The sequence below is a fragment of the Acomys minous genome (assembly GCF_964271855.1).
Source record: "Acomys minous genome assembly, chromosome: 6".
NCBI lineage: Eukaryota > Metazoa > Chordata > Mammalia > Rodentia > Muridae > Acomys > Acomys minous.
The window spans coordinates 33,078,773-33,094,136 of record NC_140487.1 but is presented as its reverse complement, the minus strand read 5'-3'; the positions used below and the strand labels follow the sequence as shown (position 1 = coordinate 33,094,136).

Here is a 15,364-nt window from a genome sequence, read left to right as displayed (position 1 = left end):
ACCACCATCCCTAGCCTTTCCATGCCCCAACTCTTCCATACAGCTTGCAGTGCCTCGCCCAAATTCATCTTGTGTTGGCCATCTATTGTTAGGCATGGGGCTTGTCTTTTAATATGGCTAACACAAGATATATTCAATGACATCTTTGGAGGGTCTTTGTCTCCTACTGTTAAGTCAGGGAGTTGTTTTGATTTTGTGCTTGTTTTCCCTTACATATCTTTTACGTATGTATTATGTCTTCTGGTTTCATGTCTTTATGGGATTCCTGTGTGTGCAAATGTGTTTGTCTCTGTATCTACATTAGACTCTTGTGCTTTTTCTTTGGCTCTTTTTCATGAGTGGTTGTTTTGTCCTATTCCAATTAGTTTGTGTTTACTCTATCTTATAGCATTTTATTTATTTTATTATATTTTTATTCCTCAGATTCCTGTTTGTCTTCTTTCCAGAGAAAGGAAAGGGTGTGGATCTTGATGGGAAAGAGATGGAGAGGAACTGGGAGAAGTTAGGGAGGGGACATTCTATTCAGAATATATTGTATAAAAATATATTTTCAATAAAAGGAAACAAGATATAACTTTTACCAGGAAATAATAAGGAGAAGGCGGAAGAGAAGTAGGAAGAATTAGAAGAAAAGGAGGAGGAGAAGAATAAGATGAGGAAGAAGAGGAAGAAGAAGAAGAAGAAGAAGAAGAAGAAGAAGAAGAAGAAGAAGAGGAGGAGGAGGAGGAGGAGGGGGAGGAGGAGGAGGAAAAGGAGGAAGAAGAAATTGTTGATGGGGCACCAAAAATCTGATACAGTTTTCCCTTAAACTACAGCAAATTAAATTAAGAAGATACTTCCCAAATAAAAATCATAGTCAGTGAAGACATAGAGAGTTTCCTTATTTCAGGAACAAAACAACTTGTTGGAATATTCAATTTCTACATGTACTGGCAGAATTATTTGAAGAAGAAAAAAGACAATCAGTGCTTTCATATGCTGCTCCATCAGTGAAATAAAATGCTTAACTGTGATGATTCATGCTAAATTGCATCACTAACTTAATAAGCCTGAGGGGAGAATGGCAAGTGCTCAGCGGCTTCCTCCCCCTCCACATGACTGAAACTGATTGGAATCTTACAGAAAAATCAAATTAGCCTTCTTTCAGGGTGTGGATTTCTTATAACCCTGAGAAGTTGAAACAACTAAACAATGATTATCATAGAATCATCATAACTTTGATTTCCATTTAATGTTCATCAATTTCTGAAAAAGGAATAGTCTAAGTTTTAGGTTCTTAGCATAAACAAACACAAAGAACTTCTTTATATGATCCATTCATTATCTTATATCATGAATTTAGAATGACACCTTGATTTAGAATTATGAAATTATAAAAGCAATTAAGAGATCTAAAACCATATTTAACTGGGCTATACCACCATTTACCAAGTGGAGGTACGCATGGTGAGTATCACTGACGTTTGTACTTACCTAGTTCTATGACTGTTGGCTTATAATTGTTGGCTCAAACAACTGAAATATTAATGATGGCTAATCATTTATCGTAGGTGTTTGTCACATAGTGTATAGAAATATAACTACTTATGTCAAAGCCTGATATTTTAGTTTTTAACTACTTTCTCTATTATCAGCATAAGGCTGAATGTTAATTTGAAGCAAGGTGTCAAAGGGGGAAATGCAGCAAATGTTTTCTTACCACTCAGCCATTTCGAATTGTGTTGATCAGTTCGGACTGCGTTCCTTTTAGTTAAACTTCGAAAAATAGCAGCATCTGTTCCCATGAAATCTATGTACATTCCTGAGAAGAGTTCCTCATCTATGAAAAATGAGAAATTGTTAGAGAAATTCTAATCCCTTTTGAAGCTTTCTCTAAGCTCAAGAAGGTTTAACTTAACACATTATCCTAATTACTAGAAGAGGTTTATAGTTGTAATTTAGTTTCTATTGACTGACCAAATGAACAAAGGGTTGATTTTAATATGCTCTTATTGTGATGATACTGTATTTTTAAACCAAGTCCAGGAATTACTTGTCCTAATTTTCTCAAGCAAGCAACATACATGGATCCAGGGCTATGTCATTTAACACATGGTATCTTAATAGTTCATTTATAAATTATAAGAAATGAGCTTTGATCCTAATAGTACTCATTAAATGTTCACTTCTAAGATTATACCTAAATGACATTAAGAATGTTTTTTACTAATTTTATTACTGGATTACATAAAACTACATTAATATTGTAAAAATATTATTGATGAACAAACTAATCATTCAAAAAAATCTACATTTTGGTCTTTAGGGCTACAAGTTTCCTAGTAACATAAACACAGCTTACTTTCTCAGCACTAACTCTTTTGTAAAAAATAAAGTGAAGGAAAGAAAGTATGTCTAAAATTAAACAATTTGTCTGACATATGTGCCCAATTCAACTAGGTTATACACACATACGTATACATAATATATTTATAATTAAAATATATATTATTAGAAACTTACTCATTGGGAAGAGTCATTTGCATTTTTAACTTAAGTAAGGAGCAGTAAACACTGACTTGGGGAGAAGCAATGTGACCACCTAGTAGTGAACAGCTGAACAACTATTTGAGGAAAGATCAAGTTCCTTGGGTTAGCCCCGCTGACCTGAAATGAATCTGTGCTCTAGATTGCTTTCAGGATTGCCTTCTAGCTGCGGCCCTTGTGGCGGGACTGGGGCATTTGCAGCACTCTTAGTAATACCTTTTGGATGGCACAGACTGCAGATTGAAACATTTCTGAAATGAGCTCCTCTGGTTTTGAGCTCTACCCCTACCCGTGATGGAGCTGGTGTGACAGGCACCTCGTCACCCACTTCTCCTTCCCAGGTGGGACACAAAGCCCAAGGCAACGTGTTGGATGGTGATAACGAAGGTAAGAATGAGACATTTTAAAAACAGTTCAGCTCTTTAAGCATTTGTTTGAATATCTGTTGTGTATATAGATTTGGCTAATAAGTCAATATAATACATAGTTATTTCCCATTTTGTTACAGCTCATTAGTCATAAACCATGGGTTGTAATCCCTACTGTTCAATAACATTGAAGAGTATACCTCCCAATTCTATATACTTGTACAGGAGGGGGTAGAAACTCAGAAGGTAGCTCACAGCTTTCTAACCCTACTGCATACTACACTATCAGTTATAATTTAAATCTTACAAAACCCTGCATTTCAAACTGATTTCTGTCCTTGTTTCATTTCTCAGTGATTCTAATAGCAGATAGAAAATTCCTGCTTTGTTTTGTATAAATAATAAATTCTTAAGTAATAACACTTTGGAAAGAATTTTGAGAGTTTTCAGTATTTCTTTGTAGGGTTATATGCAGATAAACTTGTGCCTTTTAACTTTACTCAAAAAATATTTTGATTTCTAACTGTACTACAACACATTCAAAAAGCTTCAAGAATTTTGTGAGAAGTTTTTAAAAAGATAACATCTGGCTTCCTCACAGTTCTATATTAAGTACCCTGAACAGGAAAGACTCCTGGACTTGCTAGTAGTTTAGATGTTTTAAGTGGATTTTAACATACCAAGCTATTAAATTCATACCATTTGCTCACACTTAGTTGATGAAAGTATTTCAAACATCTGTATTATTTGGTGACATCAATCAAGCAGAACTAACAAACCTTTACAATACAGTGAGAGACTCACACAAATTATGAGAGATAATTTTAGGGAGATGACACTTTAGGAAGGAAAATAAGTACACAAAGAGATTTGTGATCTTCTCATGTACATCTTTAGATTTTTTTAAAAATTAACTAACATGTAAGTTTTGTGTTATTTATTATTTAACCCCATCCTTCTTTCATTTCCTACTTACTGATCATAACAGACACAGTGTTCACATTGGGGTTGAAAGAGCATCGTCCTTTTCCAGATTCACATTTCGAGTCAATCATGAAGACTTGGTCCTTTGTAGTAGAAAAATGTATCAGATGATAATAATGCAGTATAATAAGCACAACAAGACAAAATTATAATTAATTTACTCAAATGATTATTATCTAACAAAACAATTCATCTTCAAAAGCAGTTTCTATCAACGTGCTTCCAACATGTTACATTAAAACTTAACTGTCCTGTAACAATTCATTAGGCTCTGGCCTCAGCACAGCGAATTCTCATCCCACTTAGCATCCCCAAGCACCCTTGATGGAGCTTGAGTTCTACTTAAATCAACATCATCAAAAGTTACTTAAAAATCTAATATCTTTATATATATAGTTAGATGTTTCTAAAATTAGGCTTTTAAAAATAAAAATTCTATGTTACTGCTTAATTTTTGTGTAACTCATTTTATAAGATTTAAAATTATAACATTAATATAATTTATTCAATTATCTGTGTACATGATGAGGAACTAAACAGTAAAGCATACAGAAATCTTGGTCATTGAATGATTTATATTCTGATGAGAAAGATAGAAATTAAAGAAAATAATATACAATCATAGGTTACATAAGAGTCTGTTCATCACTTAATAGAAACAGAGTGTGGACAGATACAGTAAGAAAGACTGGAAATTATGTAGCAGTAAATTCAGTCTTTATATGGTGCTCAGTGAGCAGCACTAAGGGAGTCATTTTATAAATAGACATACTGACATTTTCATATATCAACTTACTACAAGCTATTACTAAATAACAAGGGCAAAAAAATGAGCACTTTGGTGGATTACATCACATGATGGAGAACCTTAATTATCAAGTTAAAGTTTTTGAAAGCTATCCTGAATAAATATAGTCTCATAATATTTTTGAATGTAGAGATAAAATGACCAGAACTTTGCTTGAGAAATGATTGATCATACTTCTGCTTGAGCTGATAATATTCCCCAAAGTATCACAATCTATCTAACAAAAACCCCGGTAGCAGGCATTAGACACATTCCTTTGAGTTCTTGGTCAGGAGAGTCTAAGAGGTCCCCCAAACAACATAGGCTGCAGATGGTGTCCCTGGTTGCCTTCAGAAGTTGATGGAATCCTTTACTATTGAGGATACAATGTGCTAAGATGACCTGAAAGCATCGTTGCTGAGAACTTGCTTTCATAGTAGGCGACAGTGATGTGCAAACTTCTCAGACGGGAAAGGAACACTTAGTCCTACACAGTTGTAACTCTAGGAACCACTACAATGTCCACTGTGGTAAGAAAGCCCTAAGGGTTTAATAGTGACACTTACGTCTTATAACCAACAGTTGTCCAATGGACTCAATGTTAGCCATCTTATCAGGAGGGACATCGTGCCCAGCATTATATCTAAACAACTGCAATAGTTAGAGGGCTCATGGATTTTAGAGGGGAGAGCACTACCAATCTTTTCTCCGCCAGTGTAATTCATATCTGAGCTCTAAGTACTTATCCTTATACTCAAGGACAATGGTAACATTCACTCCTCATCAAAGAAGCAAGTGATTGCAGCAGAAGGTGATTGTTACTTAAAGCTACAACTGGCCAAAACGATCATGGGCTACCCAGCTTCAACTTATACACATCCAATGTAAGTCCTGAGTGAACTTTATAGAAGATGGAACAGATGGAATTTAAGAAAACTGGGAGGTCTTCTGCGTGGTTGTGCCTCCTCACTGTGATAGAGAAGCTACACCCTAGAGATAGCTCCAACATAACTGCCTAAACTATCTTGGAAAATCTCCAAGAGCAGTGGGCATCCCAATATACATAGGAGAAATTTCCCAGGAATTCACCTTTAAATGAAGTGCAGCAAGTCAGTAACAACTACTGAGAGGGAACATTTCTACCTAGGGATGAGACCCCCTGATTGTGTTCATCTAATACCAAGTAGAAAGCACTAGAAACATATACATGAAAGCAACACTGAAGTGACTTAGCAAGATACATAGATATAGACACACATAGATATGTGTGTGTGCATGCGTGTGTGTTCACTTATATGTATATGTAATAACAATAGCTAAAGAAAAATGAGACCATAAAATTGAGAGTTTGTGGAAGAGATAGACATGGGAGGAGTATCAGGGAGGAGAGAAAGGGAAAATTGTATGATTATACTTTAATTTTAAAAAGTCTGTGGATAGTCATCTGCAATTCTGTGATGTCGATGGTGCTGGTGAAAACAATTAAAGTATAAGATAATTTGTGTGGTGGTAATCAGTGTCTCGAGAATAGCAAGAAATGGCTTGATTAAATAAGGAGAAAGTAAATATTCAGAAGTTTTGTTTACTTAAAGAAAATAAAAGTAGTTTGTTTTGGTTAGATAAAGTCTGCTGTAGGGGAAGATATCATCAAGATAATAATAGCTGAGTGAAGATAAGAACAGAATCCAAATTCTGCCTCCTGGCACCTAGCACATCAGCTTTGCAAAGAAAGTAATTATAGAGATGAAAGAAAATTTAATAATCTTGGCTGTGATTCTAGGCCCAGGAATAGATTTCCCTAGATAAGCCATCATTGGCAGTGGAGGAACTCATGAAATAGTTAGGTCACCAGGCATTCTCTGAAGGCCCACTCCTCCATTACTGAGCACTCTCTTCAGTGCATGGTCTTACTTACAGTCTAATTATAGTCAACACTGAGAAAAAATGTGGCGAAATCGTAATCATCTACTTCAAGCAGAAATAAGACTCTTCACTCATTTCCTAAGAATTGAGCCCATGCCTCCCCTGATCATCAATCTGCCTTCCTATTTCCTTAGCCTTTTTGCATTGACCTTATAAGATTACCCATAGCTCCACTTTTAATAACTTCTGAATTAGGTTTATTACGGCATCTCCACACACACCTTGTTAAGCCTCCCCTGAGCGCACCCACCTGCTCCTGTGCCCCGCACCCACTGAGCTTTTCTTCCCCTCCTGCTTTCATGTCTCACGTATTCCATTATCTTCCCTCTCGTGCTCCTCTTGTTTTAAAAACACGCAGCTCCCTCACAGATAACAATTAAATCCTACGATGTGCACATGGGATAAACTATTTACTAGCTGTCTCTCTTCCTCTGATTTCAAATGTCACGTGATAGCTGCTTCAAGCTCCTGCTGCTGTGATTTCCCTACCATGACGGACCGGACCGATGAGCTAACTAAATCCGTTCTCTGTTATGTCGCTCTTGGCAGAGGAATTTGACTGAAACCGAGGCCGAGTCCCTCTGTATACGCAGAAGTGGGAGGGCTGGACCATAGGTATCTCTACTCATATCTTTTGAGAAAGCCCCAGCTGACCCTAGTAGCTATGCGAGCTTACACTCCCATCAGCAGTGAGCAGGGTGTCGTTTTCTTCATGTCCTCAACAACATTTTTCTGTATGCAAACAGCAAACTTGCTGAGAAGATTAGGAAAAAAATCTCCCGTTCCTAGCATGAAATGTTTGTGCAATGCAAACACCTCAGTTTTAGGGAATCTCCCACTTTTATCACCAATTTCGCACTTTGTAATGAACAGAGCATAGGACTGTCATTTCACATCCTGCATGTATGTTAAATCATACCATTTCCCTACATTTAAAACCAATTGAATGTGACCAAAAATAGGAACATTTACATTGTGATTTTTTTTACTTTTTTAAAAAATTAATTCATTCATATTGTGTCTCAATAGTTATCCCATCCCTTGTATCCTCCCATTCCTCCCTCCCTCCCATTTTCCCCTTACTCCCCTCCCCTATGCTCATAGAGTATCAAGTCTCTTCTTGGTAGCCTGCTATCCTTCCTCTGAGTGCCACCAGGCACCCCTCAAGGGGACGTGGTCAAATATGGGGCACCAGAGTTCGTGTGAAAATGAGTCCCCACTCTCTCAACTGTGAAGAACGTCCTCTCCATTGGCTAGTTGTGATTTATATGCTGACATACAAGATAATTCCATTTTTAAATTTGCTGACTAAGAGCAAGACAAACATATAGAACTTAAGAAGCATAATCCCTTCATACTTGAATTACTTCCTAAGATATCAGCTTTTTATCTAAAAGTCTGACTGGATGGGACTGCCAGGTGCCTATGAAACATATGCTGGTGAAGTGAGACTCGTGTGACTCCATTTTCCCAAGGGGATTAGAATGATTTCATGCTGCTTTCGAAAGGAGATTATTTTTGGACAGACTTTCTAATTAGGGTGTGAAGTGAATGGTGGGTAAATTTTACGTGGGAAGGCTCTTTCATTTGAAATCTGTGTTCTGAAAACTGCCATGCTAGTGTTGACCTGCATAGTGGCTGTGTGGACTTCAGGGTGGTGCGTGGCTACGGCATTAGTTTATTTACTTGGTGATCACAGGCATGTGGCCATAATGATCATCTCAGTGCATGCAATGGCATTCTCCCCAGAAGCCTAGCTTTCTCTTTAAGAGTATTAATATTTCAGTAGCATTTTGAGTTTCATTTGGGAAAAAAAAACTCAATCTGAGGTCCAATGATAATCATTCAGTTAATCTTTAATGGCTTTTATTTATCTAACTATATATGAGTATATATAAATTATATGCATGAACCGCAATGAAATAAAATGGAGTACAGAGGAATCCTTGTCCCACTACATTAGTGATAAAGTACATTGGTTCTTAGGAAAGAAAAATAACCTCAAAAAGAATATTAACAGCAATATCTGTTTTCCCCAAAATTCTGATCTTTAAGAGCCAATTAAGACATAATTTAGGAACTGGTCATTCTAAATTTAAGTTAAATAACAAACTAAATATGGTTTCAAATAATGCAGTTTCAAAAATCACTATGTTAGATGAAATAATATAGGTGACAGAAAGAATGAAAAATGGCCAAGGCTCCTTAGGTTTTCTGCGTGGCTTCTAGACTCAGCAGCTGTACAGGGAAGACAAGGCCAGCCTTTGATATCACAGCTCAATCCTAGCCAGCATTATGTTTAACTATACATTAACTAACTGTTTGACTAGGATTCAGCAAACACCATACCATAATAACTCAAATCACTCTAAGCAATAAAAGTGGAAGGTGAGAATGAACTAGTATAGGGTAATGTTAGTTTTAAATGAAAGCATGGTTTATCAATTTATAAAGTTATTTTTCAACAAAACATTTAATATCCTGCTTCAATCCTATCTTAAAGTATATATCCATAAAGGTGTACTGAAATTAAAATATAAGTGAGAATATATATATAGTTATGAAAGTAAGTGTAAACAAAGTATTTCTTATTTTTGTACTTTAGTTCATTACATTTAATACAGTTATGAAATTACAGTTTTCTTTTATTTTACAGCTTGTATGTTTAGAAACAAGTAAACATTTTATCTGAAGGCTCAAAGAATGTTAATTAGCTTGCCTTCACAGACAAGATCAAAATGGAATACATTCACATGTTGAAAAATATAAAAATGTTTTACTGTCACTGATATGCCCAAATCTATAACTCTAAAATACCTTCAAGCTTCTGACTTTAATACCGAAACTGACAAAATGAAACTGTCACGCTTACCTCCGACCTCCTTCCCCGGTTCAGGTAAGTGCACACTGGGCTGAAAGCTCCACTCCCACAGACATACAGGTGAGTACGGTTGAAGGTCTGAATAACCCGGACGAAATTCCCACATCCATGCTGGCAAAAGGAAAGGCCGTTAGTGAGGGCACCTCCTCCTGATGTCTACAGAAGCTCTGCTAGCCTGAGATACAATGCGTGATGTGTGAGGTGGCAATATGGTGACATCTGCTCTTGCCTATAGCCTGTAGAAACAGTGCAGCTTGTAAATGCAATCTAGAAACACTCATTTAACTTACAGAAAGAAGAAAACAAATGTTGGAATGTTACATTCTGAAATATCCAGCTCTTCAGACATAAAGCACTATTATAGAAGGGTTTTTTTCAACTGAGATTTGCCAAACATAATCAGGTGATCTCAGAACTCCAGGCATTTTCAGGGAACTGAACGAAGCCTTCTCTTCTTACAGTGCTCAGCTGGACAAAGTGGGAATCCATACAAAATTTACTGTTTCTAATTCAGTCTTTTCTCAGACTTCATGTGAAAATGGTCTCAAGTTTATTGTTCTCAACACGCTCACAGATCGTTCTTAGACATGTTCATCTGCACATCTCCTTTCTAGCTCTTCAATGTTATTGTTAGGAGGCGTCTTCGAAGATACAGTAAGGGGACAACCTGGTCCATTCCATTCATCTGTCTTGGCAACAAGGATTCTACCTCATGTATCAATTATAATGACTTAGTGCTTATTTAAATATTCATATGCTGTATGAGTATTTTTCATGTGTATGTATGGGTGTGTGGTTGAGTTTATGCCTGCTCACATATGTGTGCTTGTGTGTGGAGACTTGATTGTGATGCCAGGTCTCTTCTTCAATTACCCTTCCCATTATTCAGAGGCAGAGCCTCTCAGTTGACCCAGCATTCACTGATAACGCATAAACTGCCGCCTAGACAGCTTATTCTGAGAAATTCATGGCCCCCATCTGAGCAGTGGAATGACAGATATCTGGGCTGCCATGTCCACCCAGCATAGCATTTGCATGGCTTCTCTGGATTTGAACTCTGGTCCTCATGCTTGCTACTTGCATGCTGAGTGTTTTAAATGTTCAACTATCACCTAAGCCGATCCTATGTAAGCCTTTAGACTCTATAGTGTTTATGTGTACTCTTTTAGGTAAGCAAGTTCGGAAATACAGGCGTAGAAAGTCCAGCCAGCAAGACGGATCAAAGAGAAAGATTTTTTTGGACACCAAGCCAGAAAAACCAAGTTTCATCCCCAGAACCCAGTGTTTTGTTTTGTTTATAACTCATTTTTTATTTAATTAATTTATTCAGATTACAACTCAATTGCTATCCCATCACTTGTATCCTCCTGTTCCTCCCTCCATCCTGCTCTCACCCTATTCCACTCCTCTAGGTCTATGACTGAGGGGGACCTCCTCCCCAACTATGTGGTCATAGGCTATCAAGTCTCATCTTGGTAGCCTGCTTATTATTTCTTTGAGTGCACTCGGGCCTTCCCACCAAGGAGAGCTGGTCAAATATAGCTTCATGTCAGAGTCAGTCCCTGCTCTCCACATAACTGTGGAAAATATCCTGTCCATTGGCTAGATCAGAGTAGGGGTTCGATGTTTACTACTTGTATTGTCCTTGGTTAGTGCAATAGTTTGAGCAGACCCCTCCCCCACCCCCGGGCCCCGATCCACCCATCACGATGTTTTTCTTATAGGTTTCTAGAAACCTCTGGATCCTTCTGTTCCCCCATCTCCTATATTTCTCTTACCTAGAGTTCGAGTAGGATGTCCTCACATCTATCCCAATCTCTTGGTAAGTAAAGACTTTCATGGGACATACCTTTTGGGCTAGTGCCTAATTATAAGTGAGTATATACCATGTGAGACTTTCTGCTTCTGGATTAACTCACTCAGTATGAATATTTCTAGTTCTACCCATTTGTCCACAAATTTCCGGCTTTCCTTATTTTTAATAGCTGAGTAGTATTCCACAGTGTAAATGTACCACAGTTTCTTTATCCATTCTTCAACTGAGGGACATTTAGGCTGTTTCCAGGTTCTGGCTATTATGAATAAGGCTGCTATGAACATGGTTGAGCACATGTTCTTGTTGTGTGGTGGAGCATTTTCCCAGTGTTACAGAAGAAAAAAAAAAAACTCTGAACACTTGTTCTCAGATGCCAATTGCATTTGCTATTACTCACACGACTATATACACAACAAAACAAGTAAATAAATAGATGCAAAAATGTAATACAGGCATACAACTAGCACTTAATATATTAATATGTTACACACATGCACACACACATTTGAAATGAAGTAGTGATCATTCATATTCCAACACATAATAAATTCACCATGGTAACCATGGTAACCAAGGATACGGTAATCTAAGACATGAAAGTCCTGGAACACACATCTAACTACAGCTTTCTATGAAGAATGTTCCCCTACCAAATATGCTTTTTATCTCTCACAAACCTGTTTCTCAACTGGTTTTGTTCTAACTAAATAGGCAAGGGTATCAGTGCTGTACTTCTAAATCAACTGTGACCTTGCAGGAGACTCTGTGGCCAAATTAATCATCCAGACTCCACAGTTGATATGCTCATTACTTTTGCTGATTGTATGTTAATCAAGCTGGAGATGGAATGATGTCCCTTTTACAAAGTCATTTTTCTCTCAAATAATTCTGTTAAAATAATTTTTATCATTTGAAGTGTATTTTGTTTAATAAAAGTTATAAAATATATCAAATTTAATAGTAGTGTCTCCATGCATGCACCATAATACACATTTCTTCTTTATGGTTTCTTGGTATACTGAATATCTATTATTTATATTACTACACAGTACAACAAAGCAACATGCTAAAAATAGGAGCTAAATAATGTAAACATGTATATTATTTTATATATTCCATCATCTTTTTCATATTTATCTTTACTTGTCAGTAAGTATATATTTCTTTTTCTGCATGGGGATTTTAAGCAGATGTTTCTGCTATGAATTATTAATCAGTCTTTAATTCTAATGTCAAAGAGATTAATCTTTTCAGTGCAGACTATACACTTTATTCTAAAGTTATGACGGTAATAATCTTTGTTAAATATACAATGCTGTGCTGTGATACCTGTTTTAGGAGGTACCTGGAGATTACTTATATAACCAGAAATGACAGCATAATACCCTGAAGAAACTGCAAAGGTGGAGGGTGGTCTGTATGTAACAAATCTTGTGACAAAAGAGTTCTGATTATTTTTTTTCCATACTCATGTTCAGTCACTCTGGAATTCTGTATAGATTACTTTCCAATACGATATGGTTCGATGAAAATTTAGAAAAAGAATGTTGCTTCTGTCTTATCTTGAAGTGTGTAGATAATTTATCCAGTTAAATGTTTATTATAGTAAAAGGATAATGTCAAAAACATATTTTCACATTTAAGATAAAATTATACTCATTTCAAGTATGTGCATACATCTTTATTGTGGCTAATATTTTTTCTATGTAATAGGAGACATGGGGAAATTATTTTATATAATTTACCATTACTACTTCCCAGGATTCTCAGTTTTTAACTTTGTGACAGATGTGTATTGACCATTCAGTATATGCTTCTTAATGACTTTATATGAATTCATTAGATTTTTCTTTTAGCAACTAAGTTCCCGATAGAGAACAGAAAACAGAGGCTTTCATTGTTTTCAATTTGCCTACATTCTTACAGGCAGATACAATAAGGAAGGTTTTCAAACACAAATATAATAATTATCCATACATTTAAATTTTCTCATAGTCCCATGCATTAAAAACCCACATTTTCTTTCCACAGTTATTAATTCCTATGCAGCCTTAGAATTTTTATATTATTAACATTTTCAAGCCTATCTATCTATAGACTTTTATTGCCTTTACTCTCACATTAATGCTTCGTGATTAAGTGGCTGAACTTCAAATTAGTATAAGGAGGTTCATATCCAAAAGAGATAAATAGTTTCTTCACCTCAGACTGAAACTGGCCACTGTCATTGTCTAGCTTTTCTCCAGCCATATCACTATTAGTAGACAAATTACTACACAGTGATAGTCACTGCACCTATCTCCTCTTCCTCGATAGAATTCAAAAGTGATGCTGAACAGTTGAGTTAATTATTGATAATCATTAACGTTGAGCTCTGCCTTTCCATTGCAGAGTGCCAGATTTACACAGTTTACTGCTGTGTAAATTCCCTTCAGTAAATATTTGTTAAGGCACTGTGTATAGGGTTAGCAGCACTTGAATGCTAGACTGCTTTCTCCTTTCAAAGATAAGGGAGTGTATACACCAAAGCTGATGTAGAATGCATGAAGTAATCATAAGGTTATATACTAATACATACATGCATACATACATGCATACATGAACTCAGTATAAAGATTTAGAAGAGATATAATTTCATCTTGGTCTTGAAGAATAATCTTGATAATCATGATACATAAAGACTTTTCTAAATGAAAACAGCATAATCAAACAACAAACGCATGGGCTGGGGAGATAACTCAGTGGCTTTTTCAGAAGACTTGAGTTTGGTTCCCAGAAGCCTTTTGGGTGGCTCACAACCATATGTAGCTCCAGTTCCAATGGACTGGGCATCATCTTTTGGCCTCTGTTAGGAGTTGCTCTCACATGCACATAACCATCCACTGATCACACACACACACACACACACACACACACACACACACACACACATATACAAAGAATAAATAAAATTTATGAAAATGAGAGAAAGAAAAACAAGTACATGAGTGGGGGGGATTTTCTTATTATAGAGTGAATTTCCTAGAATTTTATTGAATATAGAATTCTGTGTCATGAAAGGAGGAAGGAGCTACAGTTGGCCTGTCATTGTGTCTTCATGTAGGCAGGAGAGATACTGACAAGACTAAACAATAGCCAAATATTCAGTTCACAGAGCCAGGCAACCTAGATCTAAACCTTGCCTTCATCTCTTTCTAGATGTTATTAAGTCAGCTATTTAGATTTTTCTATTGTTCATGTTTTGCACCAAGGAAAATGGAAATAATAACATTTGTTTTGAGCAATATATTAATAAGGCAGTGGGGAAATTCTGATTTGGGCAGGCTATTTGTCCTTCATAGATTAGTACTAGTTTTGTTCAAAATACTAGTATGTTAAAAAAGGCATTGGAGATTTTAGTAAATACTAAGGATGACTTTTTTTTCTCCTTTATTAATTTATTCTTGTTACATCTCAATGGTTATCCCATCCCTTGTATCCTCCCATTCTTCCCTCCCTCCCATTTTCCCCTTATTCCCCTCCCCTATGAATGTTCCTGAGGGGGATTACCTCCCCCTGTATATGCTCATAGGGTATCAAGTCTCTTCTTGGTAACCTGCTGTCCTTCCTCTGAGTGCCACCAGGTCTCCTCCTCCAGGGGACATGGTCAAAGGTGAGGCACCAGAGTATGAGAGAAAGTAATATCCCACTCTCCACTCTACTGTGGAGAGTATTCTGTCCATTGTCTAGATCTGGGTAGGGGTTTAAGGTTTACTTTAAATTTTTAAATATTTTTTTGAGATTACTGTGATTACATCATTTCCTCCTTCCCCTTCTCTCTCCAATACCTTCTGTATTCCTCTGCTTCACTCTCTTTACAATTTGTGGGTATTTTTTCCTTTTTTGTTGTTACATGCATGTGTGTGTGCTTGCTTTCCTATGAACATTTTTATTTTTATGTATGTTTTCAGGGTTGACCAATTGGTGTCTGATAATCACTTGACATAATTTTTGACTAGGGTTGTGGTACCAGGAGCATCCCCCTATTTGTGTGAGTTGTTGTTCAGTTTGGTTCAAGAGACTTCCCAACCATGATGGGC

General features: G+C 36.5%; 1 protein-coding gene across 1 annotated transcript in view; it reads right to left on the bottom strand.

Annotated features, from left to right (window-relative positions):
- Positions 1 to 15,364, bottom strand: part of SEMA3C (semaphorin 3C) — a 159,575-nt gene that overhangs the window by 62,784 nt on the left and 81,427 nt on the right. The window contains exons 5-7 of the mRNA XM_084787253.1: positions 9,461 to 9,580; positions 3,871 to 3,961; positions 1,700 to 1,819 (exon numbers count right to left, since the gene is read on the bottom strand). Of these exons, the coding sequence (XP_084643379.1) occupies positions 1,700 to 1,819; positions 3,871 to 3,961; positions 9,461 to 9,580 (331 nt within the window). The remainder of the gene's footprint in view (positions 1 to 1,699; positions 1,820 to 3,870; positions 3,962 to 9,460; positions 9,581 to 15,364) is intronic.